This window comes from Amphibalanus amphitrite, unplaced genomic scaffold (genome assembly GCF_019059575.1).
Source record: "Amphibalanus amphitrite isolate SeventyFive unplaced genomic scaffold, NRLGWU_Aamphi_draft 001471F_arrow, whole genome shotgun sequence".
Classification (NCBI taxonomy): Eukaryota; Metazoa; Arthropoda; class Thecostraca; order Balanomorpha; family Balanidae; genus Amphibalanus; species Amphibalanus amphitrite.
The window spans coordinates 114,498-136,383 of record NW_024882964.1 but is presented as its reverse complement, the minus strand read 5'-3'; the positions used below and the strand labels follow the sequence as shown (position 1 = coordinate 136,383).

Sequence of the window (21,886 nt, the reverse complement as noted above, 5' to 3'; positions counted from 1 at the left end):
CTATCCTTTTTTTGGTTAGGCCCTTTCGGTCCAATGAGACCATTTCAGAGCCGGGAGGATGATAGGATATAGGGGGAGACATTGGTCTGGGCAGGCACCCTAGTGAGTCGCCGGGGCTGAGCCCGTCCAGAGGACAGGCCATCCAGCCCAAGGCACCCACTGCACCCGGCTACGGGGTGCGCTCCCTCGGGAGCAGCGGTGCCGCTCCAAGGGAGCAGCCCGCATGAGATAAAGTTGCCTGTCCACTGTCCAGCCCGGAGGGGGTTGCGGCGTGGAGGAAAAGGATTTCAGTATCCTGAGGATAGAAGCACGGAACGGTGTAATGGGACTATCAATGCTGCAGCGGGAAAGACTGGACACATTGTTGAGGCTGAAGCGCGTAGTGTTGAACGATAGAGGCCATCGAGTTGTCTTTCTGTGCAGTCCGAGCCGTACCCGCAACAGTCCCGCAACAACACATATACGATGCTGCAAAAAAAAAAAAAATCTGAAGGCTGCGATATGTAACATAACATGTGCTAATGCTTTCTAAGGTCCTATCAACCGGCATTTCAAATCAACTGTTCCTTCAACTGTGGTTCTCAACCAAAATTTCCGAATAACTGAGTTTAGCTCAATCGTTTCATCACTTCCCCAGGAAATGAGATGATTGAGCGCTGGGCATCGGTCATGCAGTGTCCAACTGACTACAGCTACGCCGACTCGACGGTCGACGGCCTAACATTCGCCTTCGCTCAGTCGTCCCCAAAATCCGAATGAAAGTCGTTCAGGCCTCCTCTCGATCGCTACACATGTTGACGTAGGCAACACGAGCTCATTTCATTCGTCTTATCTATTTCGTCAGTACTTGGTACCAAACGCGCACGGCATTAAACACATCATAGCATAGAAATAACTAACAAATTAATGGAAATATATCATAAATAATACCAATCACGAACGAGCCATGGCTAACGGAGACGAACACTTGTCGAATTGGCCGGTTATAAAGTGAGAGAGGCGGTCCTCCCCAGTGGCGAGGTCTGGAGTCGTTCCGCCACGTCTCCGTTCAGACAAGTCAGATCTACGTCAGGTGCGGGCCGGGCCGGCCAGACCCGACCACGGCAGACCGCCGCGGGCCTGGCCGACCCATCACTGGCGCTATATACACGACGAGATGCCGCCGAGCCGCCCGGCCGGCCGGCCCTCTGAGCACATTGGAGGTAGAGATAGTCAGTCTAGCGGTCCCGCGAGCCAGACTAGAGGCCAAACCGAGAAAAACGCTCGCAGCACTTTGTACTGAGGTCCTGCTGCGCTGCCAAAGCCGCGTTCGGATGCGCTCGGGCCGTTCAAGACGGCACACGGCCCCGAGCTGGCCTCCCACTGTTTGATCGCTCACTTGTACTGAGTAGAAATGTCGCACGGTCACACGTTCGAAGGCAAGAGTGGCCTGGCCGTGTATCCGAGCGCCGCTCGCGAGTCACAGGAGCGAGCGAGCCTCACACCGCCCCGCGTCCGCTCAGCCTCACAAAATCACCGCGTCCTTGGGGAAGTGGTGATAGTGGTGGTGCACGTGCTCGTGCATGTGGTGATGCTCCACCTTCTGCGGCTGCGGCGGCGGCGGTGGTGGAGGCGGCGGCGGCGGCGGGGGCGGTGCTTCCTCCTCGCAGTGACATGGCTCCGGCTCAGCGGCCGGCGGAGGCGCCGAGTGCTCCCGCTCCAGCCAGTTGAGCACCTGCTGCATTGCGCGGTAGTGATCTCGCTCGCGGTTGCGGTGCTTCATATGGTGGTGCGGTGAGCCGGCAGCGCGAGGCGCCGTGTCGCGCCGGGCCGGGCGGGGCCGCGGCTCCGGCGCTGTTCCACCGGCGCCTCGCAGCGCGAACTCGGCACAGCGCGCCAGCAGCTCATAGTCGTCCTCATACTCGCGGGCCGGAGCGGCGGTAGGCTGGCAGCGGCGCCCGCGACAGCCCGCGTGACGCTTGCTCCACCGGTCGCGCACGCAGAGGCTGCAGGGCGTCGTGTGGGGACATCCAGTAGCAGCGGGCTCGGCTGGGACCTCCGGCCGCGTGCGGCTCGAACCGCGCGCTCGGCCCGTCTCTCGCTCAGAGTTGTGCCGTCTGAAACAAAGGAAAGGACATGTTAGCACACAGTGGCGACATGGAACCAGCGAACACGGGCACGTGATGATTCCAATTAGGATAATAACCATTAGCATTTGTGAACAATCCACAACAACGTTATCTTTTATCAATGAAGTCGGGATTTAACACTTTTTGTCGCGTGAATGGACTAAAAGTCACCGGAATTCGAACCATCCAGAACACCACTAATTATAACCGGTATGCCCACAGCGCGTCAAAGGCGAGCCGTTAGTTCGGCCGAATAGCGTGCGGATAAGCCTAGATGTCGGTAGACCGCGACCGGGGAAACTTTGATCGCGTGACAGCGTCCTTCGAATGGTCGCATTCCTCCAGCATTCAGCAACTGGTTCGGACTAACGAACTTCCGAGCGGTGTCGTGATTCCCCTCTTTACGGAGAGCCAGCGTGACCTGCGGCGATGTGGTCGCCACAGTGTCGCAATCCGATGGATCAGGAGCGGTAACTCTTCCCGGTGGCTCTGATATATACCTGCAGATCATACTTCTGAGGTAACCGCCGCCCAGGCGCACGCGAAAATCGAGATATCGCGACCGTCACGGACCTCAAGTCGCCATGTTCTAGGAAAAAGAAAGCGCCACCGCTGTCTGCGCGACGGCGCAGTGTCGCGGCGGCGGCCTGGGGACTGGGGAGCCACATTAGACCGAGTCGGCGCGCCGCCCAAATGATGAAAGGCCAGCCGGCCGGCGGCGGGCGCCGGTCGGCCGCTCCAGCTGCCCCGAGCCGGGCCGTATCTGATGGCGGACAGAGGCGGCGTCAGTGCGACAACTCGGGTCGACCGACTGGGTCTACTCCGAACTCAACGACCGCGTCGCCTGATCTCAGTCACTCGAGCTCATCGTGCGTCCCCTAACCCCTGATAATAGTTCCCCCTCCCCCCATAGCAGCCACCCTGGGCGCGCCTCTGTCGGCGGCCATGGAGGGACGGTGTGCCGCGCGCCGCCGGCGGGCGGCGGCCGCCTTCAAAGGGGTGAGAGCCGATCCGGCCGGTCGGCCGACGGGCCTGTTTACTGGTGTGGGCCGTCGGCGTGCTGTGGATTCCTGCCGCCGTGGGGAGTCGACAGCCCTTCCAACGAGCGGCCAACAGCGGCGGTCGGGGCCGCTCCCACGCAGACCGGCACACCTCCAGTGGATGGAGGTCAGACGGGAAGCGTAGGAGTAGGAAAAACTAGAGAGAGCCCAGCCAGGACTAACGCACCAGGCCAATCTGTGCTCATTTCCCTGAACAAGCCGATAACGGAATCCCCTCAGCGGCAAATTCATCACCACTAGATTTAGAGAACCAATCTTAGGATTACTCCCGTAACAATTAGAGCGGCGATTAGTTACTCACTTGAGGTTGTTGAACTTGAGGTTGTTCTTCTCGATGCTGGACTGCAGCAGCTCCACCAGGTGCCGGTGCCGGACCGGGTCGGAGGGCAGCTGGCGACGCGGCAGCGGGGGCGATCCTCCGGCCCTTTCGGGCGACTTGGTGCGCCAGGTCGGGGGCGCCGCGCCGCGCATCGAGTTGAACCGCGGCCGCGGCGGCTCGGCGCGCAGCTCCAGATCGTCCTTGGCCCGACGGCCGTCGCCGTCGGCGCTGCGGACCGTGATGCTGAGGTCGCGCTGCGGCTGCCGCTCGGGCGTCACGGTCAACTTCACGTTGATGGTCTTGCTGCCACTCGGCGGCACCTGTACGGACGAGCCGACTACGTCGTAGATGGCTCGGACCAGTCCGGCAATGTCCTGAAAAGGCACAAAAGTGTGGCGTCAGCACTGCAGTATGGGTACAAAGCTGAGGCACAAGGCTAGTAACAACTAACAACGCAACACGGCACTGAAAACACTTGCAATGGGCGGGCACCGACGGACAAATCGGGGCACGGACACGACAGACATGACACCGTCAACGGCTTCCTTCTACCGGTTTGGGCAGCGGACACCACAATCGCCACAAGACAGTGACAGTGATGCAATACAAAACACGGTGACTACTGAATTGATAGTCATTGTGCAGTCCCTCGTCATCCAGTCTACACAAGGTGTGACATTTCCGCTCGGGGACAGGCCCCAGCGTGGCGTGCTGTCCCGAACACCGGATTACCAATGCCGCTACATTGCCCAGCTGTCTAATAGTGACCCAGCTGGTGATTAGACCCCGTAAGGCGCCGCCGGTACACAATCGAAGCATGCCAGACACCTGTTGTTCACAACAACCCGGCCAATCAACCAGTACAACTGGCCGTGTAAAGACGGCGATAACCACAGCGGCAGAACTGGTCCGGACGGAGCGGCGGCGGCGGCGGGGCACCGGTTACTTCCTTGAACTAAACTACCGATGTAGTAACCACAAATAGAATAGTTACTAACCAGCAGGCTGACTCGACGTGACCCGAGTTCAGCGCACACCAGCCTCGGGCGGGGTGCGTCCTGAGAGGCCCACGGCGGCCTCCGGGGAGGCTCGCCGGCCTCTGCTCGCCGGCCGCTCTTCTCTGATCCCATTGTGACAGGACAATGGCTCGGCTTAACCCGGCGGCCGGCGTTTTTCGCCTGGCTCGTCATTCATGTGGCCAAGATCGGCCGGCCGATTAGAGTCGGCACTGACTCATCGCTCGGCGGAGCTCACGTGGGAACCGGCCGGGATGGCCGTCGCGCACCCCGTGCAGCTTATGACACCGCCATGACCAGACCAACCGACCGCGCACAGGATAAGTCAGCCAGCACGGCGAGCGCCGCCCCGAAAAAGTGAGAACTCAGCGAAAAAGTCGATCACGACGTGAGGAGTGAGTCGGCCTCGGCGGCCACCCGGGACATATAAAGGCAGTGCTAAGGGACGTTGGCGACGCTCGTGACCGAGAGTGAGAAAGGAATTCGGGCTGCGTGCCATCTCGCGCCGTGAGCCGGACATCAGATATACGGAGGGGCGGCCCGTGACCGTCCGTGGCCGTGCAGTGATCCGAATTAACTGAGCCATGCCATCACCAGACGAGCCACGCGGGTGGCCCAACACTGTTGGTTAAATAGTATAGGTGTCTTTATGAGTCATGGATGAGACAAGATCAGAAGACGCCGTTTCTCGTTATGAGATGTAAATAAAATAGATACACACTAACAATGACTCATGGTATGAATCAAGGATCGGTTAAAAGTTAGGCAAATAAGACGCTGATGGATAAAAATCCAACGAGGCAAAGAGGCATTCCAGGGAAGAATGAGTCGACAATAATTGGTAATAGCGCACAAAAGCAGGATAATTAATGCCTATCCGATGGAAGGCAATTAATAAATGCCCTAATCGGGACGATCCGACGTTTTGCGTCGCCGAAAACCAGCACAGGTGAGAGCTCGAGGTCAAAAGGTGAATCTACCTATACCGCCCTCCTGAGTTCGAGACTTCATCAGAACCCACGGGAACGTATACCAAAATAGATTTCAAAGGAACGCTGTGGTATTACTGACCTCTTCTGCGCAGTTACGGCTTGTGCTCTCTGATTTACTGTCACAGGAAATGAAGTCAAACCGTACTGAATAGCTCGTCCCGAAACCGCAACAAGAGCCAGCTTTGAGCTCGGAAGCCTGATTAACCAGCAAATGTTTGGAATGGAAATATTTCCAGTACTACTCGATATGTTGTTTGTTCGTCTACATGATCGCAGTTCCTCGAATTCTCCGGAGTTTGATGAACAAGAAATATGACAAAAACACCGACCGCAGAGCTTTTTCCATCTCCGACGGCGGCGGGATCAAAGACGGTGACTACCGACTGGTACGTAACCGGCGCAGTGCTGGCGGTCTCCGCGCGCCAGCGGCTGGCCCGCTCTCCCGCCGCGCGCATGCCTCGCGCTACAATCGAGCGACATCGGCACGAGCATTTTCATTGTCGGACATTACACGGCAGTTGGACAATGCGATGCATTTCTGTGGATCGCACTAAGCCCCTGCCAATGCCAGGCGCCGGCCATCGCTGGCCCAACACGCACCGAGCTCTGGCCTTGGAAAGAGCAGCCGTGGCACCGGCTGCCGCTGGCCACAGGTCGGGTGTATGAAAGGGTGAGAAACGAATACAGGAGCGCACCTACCACAGCAACCATTAAATGGCGATATTGGTATAAGAAGAATAAGAGCGTCCTATGAGCAGGCGACCATACAGTGAACCATTCAATGGAATATATTTTGCTGGAGCCCGACTCAGTTTTCTCCTAATCTGAATAACACAGACGACATCACGGTGTGGCCAAGTAATCCAACATCAGGACACAGCGGCCAGACACGATAGAGGTGCGATTCTCTGATGGATGTACGATAACCACACGGACGTCCGGCTATGGGCGAGCCGCGGGCGGCACCGGAGTCTCTGAAACGGAGTGGTCGAGACGGCACGGGTGGGGATCAGGACTGGTCTCTGACTGTGTGGACCAGGTGTGGACCACGTGTGGACATCCCCGGCGTCCATCGTGCCCAAAGGCTCGACAGTTGACATCCCAGACGGTCGAGTCTCGAGACATCCGGTACCCCGATAAAACTCATGATGCCGGTCCCGATCACGGACTACAGGGGTTCACGACTTAACACTCATGATTCACGAGCACGTTCGAAAGGCAGCGGGCAGTAGGCCGCCGTGATATCTCGGCCAATCTCATGCTGACATTTCGGAAGGTTACTCACGTCTTTTGTGACCTTGCCATGCCCGTCGAAGTCGTACAGGGTGAAGTTGAACTCGTCTTTGGGTGACCGGCTCTCGGGTCGCGGTGACCCTGACCTCTGCGGGGTCACCGGAGGACTCAGCTGACGAGGCGTGGCGGCCGAGCCCACGCTGAACTCATCCTGAGGACAGACGGACGGCGTGACGTCATAAGGGGGTCACCGACACACCGACATGACGTCATCAGTGGGTCACCAAAATGCCGCTCAATGCACAATGACGGGGCAGCTTCGTGAGCATTAGGATTAGGTAACTCCTGAGCCGCCCCTTCCCTCAAGAGCCGAGAGGGGACGGGTCACCGGATCAAACGGCCGCCGCTGCTAACTAGAGCCTCAGTACAAACACTTCACAGAGTTGACATAAACAGTCATCGTTCGTCACTGCGACCGCAGATATGATGACTTAACCTGTAGTGGCATTGTGTAACCGCTGGAATGTGCACGTGCAGCGCTACAAAGGAGAGCTCTGAGTACCACGTGCGAATAACTGGTCTCCCGAGTGCGCAGCTGCCTGGAAATGAGTGGAGAGTGGACACACTGCGGAGTCCCGGCCACTGCAATCACAACATTGCAACAGAAACACGTACGAGATAGGCACTACCTCTACCGGGAAATAAACCACAACACACCGCCTGCTCGTAAAACCTTATCGCGGGAAGCCGAAGGCTTATGACACCCCATCACTGATGACGCGGATCCCTCTTCCCGCAGCGCTGCACGCGCCATCTCTGCACCTCCCTCTTCCCTGCTATCCCGTTTTGTCAAGCAGTGTGCCTGTGTGGAGAGGATGGTACGGTGCACGGTCATCCTCAGAGACACCGCGCGACCGGCCGGCGCCCTCGCCTATATCCGGGCGGCCGGCGGGCAGACGGGGACGGACGGCGGGACAGCGACCCGGCGCCGGCCATCAGCACCGACCCTGTCCCCCGGGACCGGCCGCAGCCGGCTCTATAAACACAGGGCTGCCGCCGCCGCCGGCTGGAGGGCGGGTGTGGCCCGTCTGACCGCCGTGCCCGGACCTAGCTCCAGACGCAGCACCACCACGCGTCCGTAAAAACCGGCCGCGCGGCCTTGCGCGCGACTGGGCCGAGCAAATTGTTACTAATTGGCGCGGGGCGCGCCACGGCGGCGACCGCACGCGGCACGGCGCGACTGGTCGGCGACACTGCGGCGCGACGGGGCCGCGACAGTGCAGCCGAGCCGAGCCGTCCCTCGGCGCGGCCCGCTGCACAGCACGGCCGCCACTGATAGGCCGACAAAGAGGCCACGCCGAGGGCGCAGCGGCCGCGGCGCGCGATTTACGACGGCGGCGCGCCCTCTAATTCCCGCGCCGCAATAGCCGCGTTTACGGCCGGCGCGCCAGGCAGGGCCGCCGCCGGGGCCGGGCCGGGCCGGCGCGCATTCTTACGCACCAGCCGCGCGGGCAGCGGTCTGCACAGGATCTCATTTAGCAGCCGGTCGGTTCACGGCGTTCCGACAGCCGGGGGATTTTCACAGGTGTTTCTGATGAGCCCTGCTGCAGTGCGCGGCCCCTCTGCGGGGCTCGGCGGTGGGAGCGGCCGGGCTGGCGGCGGCGGCGCCCTCCCCTGCGCCGCCCCCTGCCAGCGGCGACAACAAAGAGGCGCCACAGGAAGTTGGGCGGCGGCGGCGGCGGGCGGGCAGAGCCAGCTGACGCCGGCCGCTCGCCGACGGTAAACAGCCGCCTCTGACGTCACTGCAGCACCGCTGACGTCACAGCAGCGGCGACCTCAGCCGGTCGGTCGGTCCTGACATCACTGACGGCGGCACGTCAGACAACTACTACCGCATCCACATCACGACTCAGCGCGTCACCATAGGCAGAAGCCAGAGCACTCTCCCCACCAACATCAGTGCAGCAGAGACCGACCATTTCCGTCCTGGCCAGCGGTGGTGAAACACGGCAGAGCGGTGGGGTCGCCGGAAAGAGAGGGAGCGGCCCCGGCGGGCCGGGACTGTCGTCGGTCGGCTCAGCTTTGATCTAGCCGCGTGGTTCGCGCACCTGTGCCTGTACGCCGGCCTGCGCCAACGGAGCGCCGCGCGGCGGCACGAAACGTTCGGTGAAAACGGGAACCATTCACCAGCCGGGCTACTTCTCGACATGCCAAAGACGTGTTGCACCCCGGAAACCAGAAGGAACTATTGTGTCACTGCTATCTTGATGTGCCGAGTGTCCAGACGCTAAAATGCATTTGTAATAAGAATAATACAAAGCGTCAGCGGCCGAGCCGGTCCATGTCCCCTACAAATCAAGCTGAGCTCACTGGGCGCGATAAGGCGTGAGGATATTACACATTCAGATTCATGCTGCATATTCTGATGCAGACGTCGATTCTGCCAAAGTTTGAAGCCAGAACGAAGTGGTTTCGTCTAGCCAGGAATGTAGTGCTTCGTTCCAATGAAGCCGTTTCACTCGTCGAGTCTCCAAAAAAGGTCTTGCGTTGCGTCAGATAGAAACCAGAGCCTAGAAACTTCCCGTCAGTGGGCGGTTGGAAAATTCGACTTCAATCGACTTCAAAAAGAGTGTTATACCCTAAACAAAGACGGAAAGCACGAGCTAATGCAGCTTGTTTCATAACGACCTTGCGCTCAATAGGAATGCCATCTAGTCAAAAGTATAGCTATCACTTCACATAGAGTTAACGACCAGCAATCATTTCACGTCGTTCATAGCCATATCCCGATGAAATAAACGTTTCATCGTGCCGTCCAAAACTATCCACTTCAGCAATAAACGAAACAAATAAAGCCCGTCGAGTTTTCGTTGGACAATGAACCGTATAGTTACGGTAGCGGACAGTCACCGCAGCCCCGTTGCACGCCCTCCTTTCCGACCAGCTGTACCCCCCCCCCCCCGACGGCCGGGGGGGGGGGCGGCGCGACTGAAGCGGCGGCGACATCAGCGATAGCCTCGGCGTGACAAGGCCGCGGAGAAACCGACACGGTACAAATACACGGACCGGTCGCACGGTCCGGACGGACGGCCGGCTGCAGCGCGAGCCGTGCTGACACCCTGCTGTCGCCGCCCCCCCTCCCTCCCGGAGTGGTATCACAAAAGCCGGGCCAGAGCCCGATGGGACTCAACGGGCGGTGGGCGCGGCGTGACCCGATGCGCAGGCCTGGCAGAGTGTGCAGGTCGTGAAATAATGAAAGGTTGCCTGGCCGTGCGATACACGTTCAGTCACAGATGCATTTGTGCTCACGGCATTAAACGGTGACCGTATACCATCCAGGAAGAAAAATTTAAATTCCCCACAAGAATCAACCAAATCACATTTCGTACATTTGAGCTGGCCTCATTAACGCCGCAATAGCCAATTCTTTAGCGAATTAGCTGTGCTTACGAAGAGCATGATGTACTGCGATCGAAATTGGCGGCCCGGCTATGGCACCCTCAGGCCCAGGCCCGGCCTTAGGCCTGGGGCTACCTACTGACGGACTCGGGCCTCGGGGCCAGTGAGCGGCTGTGGCCAGCCGTGGTTGCTGCGACTGGTTCCAGTCTCAGCTGCGCCGCCAGCCGTCGACAAAAACGCCACAGCGCGCCGCCATTTTGGATGATGGCCGGGCCGGTTTTTGCTGTGCGGCGGCTGCGATTGAAGCGGTCGGCGCGGCTGCTTTGATCCGCCTGCGCGCCGCGCCGCTCGGGAAACGTTACATCAGACTCATTGTTTGAATTCTAATCGTGACTGAGGAGCGCGTGCGGGGCCCGCCGGCGCAGTGGCCTCGGCCGGTCCGAGCTCGGAAAGGCGGGCCGGGCCGGGCCGGCCAGAGGCCGTTCCAAGAACAAGATGGTAGTTAGACGGGCAGCGCCGGCTGGCAGCGGGCAGCGCCCGGCACGATACGCCGGCTGTTCCGCCGACTGAGGAGCCGCTTTGTTCGGTGGTGAGGTGCGTGTCTTACCTCGTCATCCGTGTCGTAGAGCCGCGTCTCGTCTGTGGAGCTGGCACAGCGGTGGCCGCGGCAGCAGCGCGAGGAGCTGCCGCCCCCCAGCGCCGAGTGACCGCAGTCGCTCTCCGACACCAGACCTGCGGGGGAACGGATATCCGTCAGATGCACCCGGGAGGGAGAGAGGGTTCTCAAAGTAAATACAAATAGCACAATAGAGAGGCAGAAACACTTACCTACATAAATAAAAGAAAAAAATGAATTTAGATGTAAAGGTATACCTAAAAATGTTTATTTTGCCGTGCAAATAAACGTTTAACCACTTAACCCTCGCCCGCACATGGGGGGGGGGGTGGTTGCCACCCCCCCCCCCCCCCAGGTAGTCTTTCTGCTCTGCACTCAACATTTTTAGAGCTAGAAGGCTGATTTTTCGTATAGCTGCTCCTCTATCCTTTCTTGATGTCCACTGAAAATTTCAAGTTTCTGTGATTTTTGGTTTCGGAGATATGACCAGGGGTGGATTTTTTTGTTTTTTATTGGGGTTGCACAGCCCTGAAAGGGCGCCCAAAGCGGTTCTGAGGGGCGCAATAGTCTGGAAGTGGGCGCCACCAGGTACGGTCGTAAACTTGGCGTTGGGGGAGGGGGGGGGGGGGCGAATTAGCAAAGGGGCCCCTGTAGACCCTCGCTGGGGGGCGGTGTGTTAGCTTAACCCGCGTACCGCGGAGGGGGGGGACGAATATCCGCCCCCCCCCCTCCTCCTGAAGTTTTTCGTAAGTAGCGGAAAACTTCTGAAACCAGTATGAGACCCTTATATAGCCCGGCGTAAGATCATTTAAGGCCAGTATTGAGATTGACCCTCATAAACCGGGTGAGACCTCGCACAGCAGTATGGGTCTTTGAACTCCAACGTGGGTCTTACGAGACCTGCCTGAGCCATCAGAGGCCAGTGCGGGCCCGGGGTCATCAAAGGCCAGTGCGGGGTCGTCAAAGGCCAGTTCGGAACCTCTGAGATGGTGTGAGCCCTTGAGGCCAGCGTTGGTCCTTGAGAGGTCAATGTGGGACCCCTTGACTGGTATAGGCCCTAAGAGACATGTGTGGTGCTAATGCGACCCAAAATAGACACAACTAACGAAATGGGGCTCTCAGAGACTAGCAGCGGCCCTTAAAAACCTGCACGGGCCAAACAGATCCACAGGGGCCCTCCGAGATCGGCAGAGAATAAGAAGATAGCATGAGGCGCCTATGATGGGCAGGCCCGGGCTCTCAAAGACCTAAATGGAACTATCAGAGACCAGGGACCCTTGGCAGCAGACATGGGCCTCAGAAACCGATGTGACCCCGATATGGTAATAGACCTTAATGCCGGCCCGCTGCGACGAGATAACGGCCCTCAAATTCCGAAATTCCGACATGGGGACCAACAGAGACTGACAGGGAACCTTGGAGGACGGCATGAAACGCCAAAAGTTCTTCCTTGGACCCCAGAGACTAAAGATGGGACTCTCAGAGTCTGGTGCGGGGCCCTCTGAGGCCTGTTTTGGGCCACCAGGGTCCGGTTCGGTCCATCAGATGCCGGTTATGGCCCTCAAAAGCCGGTTTGGGACCCTGAGTGGCCACTGGCCAGTACTGGCCCTCCAAAACCAGTTGGTCATCAGAGGCCAGCCCAATATGATCCCTTACAGGCCAGTGTGGAGCTCTCGGAGGTCAATGTGGGCCCTCAGAGCCCAGTGCGAGGCACCCAAAGTTCAATCTTGAGCCCCCAGCGACCGGAGTGGGTTCATCAGAGGCTAGTGTGGGTCCCTCAGAGGAGCCCAATTCGGGGCCCTCAGAGGTCGGTGTAGGGCCCTCAAAGGCCAGTATTGGCCCTCAAAGGCCTGTATGGGGTCCCCAGGCTCAGAGGCCGCTGTGGGCCCTCAGGGACCAGACTAACCTGGCACCCCAGAGAATAGGGCCATCAGTGGCGGTGTAGAGACCCCATAGACCGACTGGGGCCCATTGAGGCCAGTTTGGGGCCCTCAGAGTCCAGTGTGGGGCCTGTTATAAGCGACAGTAGGGCTCCCGCTTGCATTGTGTCTCGAACAAGACTGGTCCACATTCCAACCGCGCCCGCTGATCCCAGCCGTCCGCCCATGCGCCAGCGGGCAAGTCATCGCAGAGGCGGCTCCAGGGAGACAATCGAGGAGCACACTACCACAGGGCCCCTAAAGACCGTCATGGGTCCTCAGAGGCCGGCATAGAGCCCTCAGAAGCCAGTACGGGGCCCTCAGAGGCACCCAAGGGACAAGGGCCAGCCTTGGGTGTCAGTGACAGAAATGGGGTTATCAGCAGCCGGTGTGAGACATTTAGAGGCCGGTTTGGGGCCCTCAGAGGCCAGTTTGGGACCCTTAGAAGCCAGTTTAGGGCCCTCTGGGCTCTGAGACCAGTACAGGGCCTTCAAAGGTCAGTTTTGAACCATTAGAGGCCGACGTGGGTCCTCAGAGGCCAGTGTGATTTCTACAGGCCAACGTGGAGCCCTCAGAAGTCAGTATGGGGCCCTAAAAGACCGGACAGAGCGTCCTCAAAAGCCAGGATGGGCCCTCAGAGGCCAATGTTGGTCCTAAGAGACCGGCATCGGGCCTTCAGAAGCCAGTACGGGCTCTCAGAAGTGCCCAAGGGTTAGTCTTTGTCCGCCAGAGACAGAAATTGGGCCATCCGAAGCCACGGTGTTGGGCCCTAGGAGGCCAGTTTGGGCCGTCAGAGACCAGTTTGAACCCTCAAAAGACCAGCGTGGGTCCGTACCGGCAGTGTGAGGCCCTCAGAGACCAGTACAGAGCCTTCAAAGGGCAGTTTGGAACCATCAGAGGCCGACGTGGGCCCTCGCATGCCGGTGTGGTATCTTTCAGGCCAGCGTGGAGCCCTCAGAGGTCAGTGTGGGGCCCTAAAAGACCAGCATGGGTCGGTGTTGGACCCCAGAGGCCGATGTGGACCCTTAGAGACCGGCATCGGGCCTTCAGAAGTCAGTACGGGCCCTCGGGGACACCCAAAGGCCAGTCTTGGTCCCCCAGAAAAAAGAAATGAGGGCATTAGAGGCGTGGACCCCCAGAGACCAGTTTGGGAGCCCTCGAGACCAGAACAGGGCCCTCAAAGGCCAGTTTGAGGCCCTCAGAGGTCGATGCGGGCTCTTAGTGACCGGCACCCAAAGGTCAGTCCTGAACCCCAGAGACAGATGAGGCCATCAAGAGATCAGTGTGGGGCCTTCAAAGGCCGGTTGGGGGACTCCTGATGCCGCTTTAGGGCCCTCAAGGGCCAGTGGAGGGCCCTGAGAGGTCGATGTGGGCCCTCATCGGTCGATGTGGGCCCTCATCGGTCAAGGTGGGCCCTTGAAGGCCACTGAAGCGCCCTCAGAAGTCAGGATACTCAAAGACCGGTATAATGGGGGCTGTTACATAATACCTGGCGTTGGTTTCTTGAGCCTCGTGACAATCGGGTAAGAGCCAGGGCCCCTACGCCCATCTGGGCCCATCGGTTGTTTAAGGGGGCAAATTATATGATGGCCCCTGATTTGTCTTTGGGGGTCCATGACCCTGATGCCCCCCCTGCGACCTCCACTGGGCACCACCCCCACCCCTCACTGAGCGGTGAACGGCGCAACAGGAATCGAAATCCACGATTTTTTTTTTAACTGGTCATTTTTGTATGTCCGACAGCTCTATACGGCCTTGTGACAGCTCAAGCTCTTGAGAGGAGGGTAGTACCTACATAAGAGGGGGCGGCGATGGCAGTTGCACTCGAGGCGGCAGCGGCCAGCGCCTACACTTAGAGGGGGCGGCACCTACATTTTATGGGCTAACCCCTAACTTGAGGGGCGGCACCCACGCATGGGGGGGCGGCATCTATCTACATGTGAGGGAAAGGCACCTTCATTTCAAGGGGTGGCACCTACACTTAGGGGGTGGCACCTACATTTGAGGGGGCTGCACTGCAACTAGGCCTAAGGGGGCGGCAACTATACCCTAGGGGGTGCCATCTACATTCGAAGGGACGGCACCTACATTTTATGGGATGACCGATGACACCTATGCATAAGTGGCCGGGGCCAACATTTGAGGGGGCGGCGCGGCACCTTCATTCGAGGGGGTGGCACCTGCATTCAAGGAGGGCCGGCACCTACATTCGAGGGGCGGCACCTGCATTCGAGGGGGCGGCACCTGCATTCGAGGAGGGCTGGCTCCTACATTCGAGGGGGCGGCACTAACATTTGAGGGGGCGGCACCTACATTCGACGAGGGCCGGCATCTACATTCGAGGGGGCGGCACTAACATTTGAGGGGGCGACACCTACATTCGAGGAGGGCCGACATCTACATTCGAGGGGGCGGCACTAACATTTGAGGGGGGGGCACCTACATTCGAGGGGCGGCATTTAGGTACATTTGAGGGGGCGGCACCAACATTCGAGGAGGGCCGGCATCTACATTCGAGGGGGCGGCACTAACATTTGAGGGGGCGGCACCTGCATTCGAGGAGGGCCGGCACCTACATTCGAGGGGGCGGCACTAACATTTGAGGGGGCGTCACCTACATTCGAGGAGGGCCGGCATCTACATTCGAGGGGGCGGCACTTACATTCGAGGGGGCGGCACCTACATTCGAGGGGCGGCATTTAGGTACATTTGAGGGGGCGGCACCAACATTCGAGGAGGGCCGGCATCTACATTCGAGGGGGCGGCACTAACATTTGAGGGGGCGGCACCTGCATTCGAGGAGGGCCGGCACCTACATTCGAGGGGGTGGCACTAACATTTGAGGGGGCGGCACCTACATTCGAGGAGACAGCGCATACATTCGAGGGGCGACATTTACATTTGAGGGGGCGGCACCTACATTCGAGGGGGCGACACCAACAATCGAGGGGGCGGCACCTACATTCGAGGGGGCGGCACCTACATTCGAGGGGGCGGCACATTCGAGGAGGGCCGGCATCTACATTCGAGGGAGAGGGCGGCACTAACATTTGAGGGGGCGGCACTTTCATTTGAGGGGGCGGCCCCTACATTCGAGGGGCGGCATTAAGGTACATTTGAGGGGCGGCACCAACATTCGAGGGGGTGGCACCTACATTCGAGGGGATGGCGCCTACATTTAATGGGCGGCACCTACATTCGAGGGGGCGGCACTTACACTTGAGGGGGCGGCACCTACATTCAAGGGGGCGGCACCTACATTCGAGGGGGCGGCACCTACATTCGAGGGGGCGGCACCTACATTCGAGGGGCGGCAATTACATTCGAGGGGGCGGCACCTACATTCGAGGGAGTGGCACCTACATTTGAGGTCTGAGGAGGCGGCAACTACACTAGATAGTTGACGGGTGCCTATTGCCTACATGATGGGTGGGGCTCTTTTCAAAGATGGTGCCAAGTCAACGGGTGGCATAGAGTTTTGGGATGGCTCAGGGTTATGGGGGCGGCACGTATTCGAGTCGCCCGCCAATTTATTTCAGTTGTAAAGTTGGGGTTGCACAAACCGATGTTGGGGTTGCACAATTCAAAGTTGGGGTTGCACGTGCAACCCCAACTTAATATAAAAATCCACCCCTGGATATGACCTTGTTTTTCAGGTCATGTCATGACCCAAATGGCCAATTCTCGACATCTTTCGCTTGCCATGGGCCTTGTGAGCTTTTGACACCCTGATTTCGGCCTTTTTTGCCAGTCTTACCTCCCACCTATCATGGAACATGTTGTTCGACGATGTACAGGGGTCAAGGTCAGGGTCAAGGTCAACCTAGGTCATCTAAGATAATTGCGTTTTAGGCAAGCTGAATTTACTTTTTGTGAAGTTTTTTGACTGCATTTTTGGTAAAAGCTTCTCAGATCATGATTTCATGTAATATAGACCCAAAAACAACCGGTGCACACATCAGTATACACACAGACACACACAGACATACAAACACATATAATTGACCTTGACCTAACTTGACCTGAAATGACCTCAGCAGCAAAATTCTGGTCGGGTAGTGTGACAAAGAGGTTCTAGCTGGCTTGGCACCAGAAAACAGCATCGTCATCGGTATTTGATAAGCAGCGCACTTGATATCCAACGGTGACTCAAAACAGCAATATTTTTTAGTTTGACCTGACCTGGAAGGTCAATGACTGACCTGAGAAGGTAAAACTGGGTATCATTGGATTCGTCTCTTCCCAAAGAATCTTTTTGGTCTTTACTGCTAAGCTCTATCTCCAACAGGAACGAAATGGCGCGGGGGGGGGTGGCAACCACCCCCCCCCCCCCCCCATGTGCGTTCTAGGATGGGAAAATAGCATGTGCGGGCGAGGGTTAATGTGTGTTCCAGAGTCGTCCTCAAAAACCACTTCCAGGAAGTGAGGACCATTAGTAACTGCGGAGTGTGCTGCCCAGAGCCAGGCCCACCGTATGCACCAGATGGATGCACTCTGACTGCCGGGGCACGGTGCAGGGCGGCTCGGAGATTCGCCGAAATCCTGCGCCGTCGAGTCAAGTCCTCGGCTTAGCGCAGCGAGGATGTTACAGACAGACGGCCGAAGCGTGCTTGGAAAGACGCCCACCAAGCCCAGCTGGCCGCTCTGGCTACACCTGTGCAGACAGTTTTCGGAAACGGCTCCTCGGCCGTTTCCGAAAACTGTCAAAAAAGCCTGGATTTGGTCTAGTGCATGCTGCTAAAAAAGAGCGGTAAAACTGGCAGTTCTGCATCTACAAATGACGAGCTAACAGATATATCCACCCTCAGCCCACCAGTACCAGTACAAATACCGGTACACCTGAGTGGCCGCGGAGTACACCGACCAGAGATCCCGGGCGGCCCGGTACGGCCGGCGCCGCGCGGCCGGCGGCAGCGTTTGATGCCAAGGTCATCCTCGGTGCCAGCGCCGGCCGGCCCACACTCGGCACACAGACACTCCCTCCGCTCTCCCCAGCCCGGCCCGGTCCGCCACTCAGGACGACCCCGCTTCGCTGCTAAAACAGGAAGAAAGACGCTCCGCTGGCGCTTACGGAGCAGAGCAAGTGGAGATGGTAACGATAGCATGGATTAGCGGCACCGCAAAGGTTGCGGTTAGATGAGAGGAGACCGACACGTAACGGTCGACACACTGATCTGCCGGCTGACGGGGGCGGACAGCGGCCCCCTCGACCTGTCTCTGACAGCGGGGCACCGACCTTCAAGCAGCCAGCTGCAGCAAGAGACGTGCAGCTCAGCTAAGGGGCGGGACACCAGATGTGCGCAGGGTGACGAGAATAATTCACAAACGTCAACCGCTAAAATTAATTTTAGTGAAGGTGATATGATCCAATGAGCATTAATCCAATATCTCAGTAATTTATTTAGCTACTAACGGTCTTCTGTGAAATATGAAGCGAATACACCGGATCTATCCCGGTGTACGGTTTCCGCCGGTCTCGGCATTGGACAGTCTGGCAAGCCAGGACCGGAACAGAGGCACGCCGACCGGTCCCCCCCCCCCCCCCCGCCGCGGCGGCCCGTCTAATATTCCGTTTGATATCCACTTCAAAGCGTGCGCGGCGAGTCACGACGACTTCAAAGGGCGCCGCCAGAGAGGGTGTTGCCGGAGCCAGCCGACGACACCGAGGCGAGGGTCGGAAGGTCGCGGGGCAGGTGCGACCCGCGGGGGGGGGGAGGGGCGGGGGGACGACACAGCCGCAAGAGCCAAAGGTGCGGCGCTTGTTGTAGATGTGGCGGACTGAGCTGTGGAGCGTTCGGCATGTCGGCTGACATGTAAATGAATTTTGGTCATTGACCAATGCCATTCCGGCATTGTTTGATGTTCTAATCAGGGCGGTGAAAAGGGCAAGTACTTCCAAAGCATAGCAAAGTGACTGGATTTAGCTTGTTTTCTGTGATGTTAGGCTTTGCACACAATGACAAAGTTCATGTTCCCTTTGATCATACACGAGCTTATAAATAAACCAGGCTTTGGATGCCCCAGTAAAACGAAATGTCACTGCAGACAGCTAGGGAGGGGGTTCCCGAATAAGGGCTCCCTCCCGCAGCGGATACTACGGGCTTCTGCTTTTGGAGCCGGCAATAGCAGGCGACATCAAACGAGCGCGGGCGTTAGATGCACGCGGCGATAGAGGGGATCAATGGGCCCGGTCCGAGGCCGCACTGCCGGCGGCTCCTTTGATCCTGCTGCACAGAGGGGTGCCGGGGACTGGGGCCGGCCAGCAGCGAGAAACAAACGCCAGGAAAGTGCGCAGCGCGCGCGCAGCCGCCGCCGCGCCATATACAGCGCTGCTGCGCCGCCTGACGTCACCGGCTGCCAAGCGGCTGGCCGGAGCCGGTTCTGCCTGCTGAGCGGAGCCGGCGGCGCGCCCGACTCGTGAGCCGACCGTCGGCCCGACCATGGCGTGAGCGCGCTCCAAAGCGGCGCCGACAAAAGTCAGCCGCCGCTCAGCCGGCCGCGTCACGAGCCACTATTTACGCCCGCCGGCTAAGGAGGGCCGCCGCCGCCAGCCGACAAACCATGAGCGGACCGATTAGCAGGCGTAAGTAGGACTTTTGGGCCGACCCACTGACAAACCTCCGCCCGACCAGCGGCGCAGTGACGTCACGCCGCTCCGCTCAGCGACGCATTAGAGCTGCATATCGTGGCGTCGATCTGCGGCAGCCCGGAGGTGGCGCCTCACTCGGCCCAATTAGTGTTCCAAACCAGACAGCGGCACGGGCAGAAGGCGCCAGAAAACGGCGCCAGGCCAGCCGAGGCGGCGTTACGGCAGCCTTGTCATGCTTGACCCTGGCCATCAGTGATCATAGTTCAGTCCAGCTCAGTTCATCCTTTCTGAAACTGAGGTATAGGTAAAGCCGTTTAATTTTTAAACGCTTAACCGTTTCGTGCATTTACTATCCTACATTAATGTCAACCAGTGACCAGTTGCACGCTATATTTACGGCAGCGGTATCCATACTTCAAAGAACGGTGACCTAATAGGAAGACGAACGGTTAAGTTGCGGCTGAGTTGGCGTCCCTGGTTGGTCACGTCAGCGGCGGAGCGGCCACAGGAAGACTGGCGCCGTGACGCCGGGGTGACGGTGCGGCCGTCACGCGGCTGGATGCACCGTGCAGGTCAGCGCGGGCCGCCATGGCCGGCCGGTGCACACGGGCCGCCGCGCTCGGGCGCGCGGCCGCCGCAGCGGCGCCATCCCGCTGGCGCCGCGCCGCTAAATTGTAGGGTGTTGATGGTTGGCAGCGCGCCAGAGCGGCGCGCTTTGATCCGCCGCGCCGATGGGCCCGGGCGCATGTTATTCGCTGGCGGCCGGCTTCAAACGGCGCCGCCGCCAGAGATAAGCCGGCGGCAGCGGCGGCGGCCGGCCGGGGGGGAGGGCGGAATTTGGCCGCGCGCAGCCCGGAGAGAGCGGGCAGAGGGGAGAGCGGCAGAGCGGCGGCGGAACCGGGCGGCGAGCCGGACGCGGCCCAGCTACGCACCGGCGCGGCGGGGAGGGACGGAGGGGAGACTGGCGCGGCCCGTGGGGGCGAGTGGAGTGGGGAAACGGGACGGACGGCAGGGGCGGCGCATACGGTATGGGGGCCCAGCGATTTTGTGGGCATTCCAAAACAATATGCAGCGGGAACAAAGTAAAATGTGTGCTTAATAGGGCATCTATCCAGTGGAAGTAAAAGTAATCCAGTGGAACACTTATGGTAGTAAAAGTACCTACAACCTAACATAAAAAATAAATTTACGGTAATATTGCGATATTCGAGGCAAAAGGACTCGGGAAGTTTTCGCGAGCGTCCAATTCTAAAATCCACACGCATGTGTTCAGACTATTGTTTTAGAAAACGATCCTACAATGGAAAGAACAGTTTAATATCGGTACCTATCTAGCCCTAGGACCAAAACCGTGTCACTATTCAGGGCGACCAGTTCGACGTTTTGTTTTAATGTCCTACAAAACGTGTCATCCCACATCGCAACACAACAGAACTCACACCAAAGCACAAGCTCACTCGACAACAAAGCAACAATGACAGGCATCCATCCACAAAAACGCCATTTCCACAACTAACATACCTGGCATCGTCTTGTATCCGCCGAGCACCTTCATTTTCCACCACTTCAGGATCGTGGCCATTCTGTTCCCGACTCTCCGCAGGATCACATTGCACTCCGTGACACCTCCTCACTAGCACTTGGCGTCGAGCTCGCCTGCTCTTGCCGCCCTGACCGGCGCTGCTCTCCAAATCACCACGAGCACCGCACGCGCGACCGCTCCATACAACCGCTCTCAGATCTCTGGCGCGGGCGGCGCGGTGGCGGCGCGGCGGCGGCCGCGGGGGGGGAACACTAGCGCCGCCCTGCGGCCACTCGGAGCGACCGGGAACCTCCGAGAGGCCGCCGGCGGCGCTCGGTATGCGCGCCGGGCTGGAAAGGGAGACTCGAGAGTGGAGAGGGTTGAGGGAGGGACGTGGGACATGGGACAGTTAGGAGAACCGGCAGGTCTAGGGGCTTTGCTATTCGAAAGATTTCCACACTAAAAAGCGTTCAAAATCATGAAGAAAGTACTTCGGTCATGTGTAAGGTCAGGTCAAAGGTCAGGTCACAAGAGGTCATTAATCATTATAGTACATTTTTCAGTGTTAGCGTTACTGCCTACTGGGAATATGTTCGCAAAGCTCGCGAACTCAGCACTATTTGAGCAAGAAAGTCAGCCCTTTCGGTAGTGTCTTATAACGTATTTAGGTAACCTACACGAATGACGAAGTGAACGGCATTCGAGTTTCAACGCGGCAAAAACCAAAACCGCTCTCTGTCGTCTGCAACCGTTACCAACCGCTCAGGTCTATGATGAGGTCATTGAAGGTCTATTGTCTGGGTTGTTCACCTAAAACCGGACCCGACCTTTGGGTCTTTGAGCTGACCTCAGAGGTCACCAGTTGGACTATACGGTTCATGCTCTGTTGGAGGGTGACCCCCTCCCCCCTCCCCTTGCGGTATGTGGCATACCTTATCATAAGTGCTATATGTTTTGCGCACATGTGCAAATTCAAAACTAAGGTCCCTCAATGTCAGGTCGCCAGGTCGCGTCAAGTGACCTAACATCAGGAAAAGTTACGATGCTCAGCATAGCTACAATAACCGAACGTTGGGGTTGGGCATTAAAAGCTTAAAGCGATTGGTTAAAGT

General features: G+C 58.4%; 1 protein-coding gene across 1 annotated transcript; it reads right to left on the bottom strand.

Moving 5' to 3' along the window:
* Positions 1–817: 817 nt before the first annotated feature.
* On the bottom strand, positions 818–21,002 carry LOC122373278 (protein naked cuticle homolog 1-like). The gene is made up of 5 exons (XM_043351190.1): positions 20,774–21,002; positions 10,736–10,860; positions 6,782–6,940; positions 3,471–3,862; positions 818–2,096 (listed from the first exon to the last, which is right to left on the bottom strand). The coding sequence occupies exons 1-5, from the start codon at positions 20,832–20,834 to the stop codon at positions 1,505–1,507; spliced, it is 1,329 nt and encodes a 442-aa protein (XP_043207125.1). The 5' UTR covers positions 20,835–21,002; the 3' UTR covers positions 818–1,504.
* Between the last annotated feature and the right edge of the window lie 884 nt (positions 21,003–21,886).

What these genes read in the sequence shown, in the direction of transcription:
- LOC122373278 (XM_043351190.1), bottom strand. Translation starts at nt 20,834, where the DNA reads ATGGCCACGATCCTGAAGTGGTGGAAAATGAAGGTGCTCGGCGGATAC. An exon ending in CGGATACAAGACGATGCCAG is followed by an intron (nt 10,861 to 20,773) that starts GTATGTTAGTTG and finishes GTTCCCCCGCAG; the next exon opens with GTCTGGTGTCGGAGAGCGAC. An exon ending in CTCAAGTTCAACAACCTCAA is followed by an intron (nt 2,097 to 3,470) that starts GTGAGTAACTAA and finishes CCTTTGTTTCAG; the next exon opens with ACGGCACAACTCTGAGCGAG.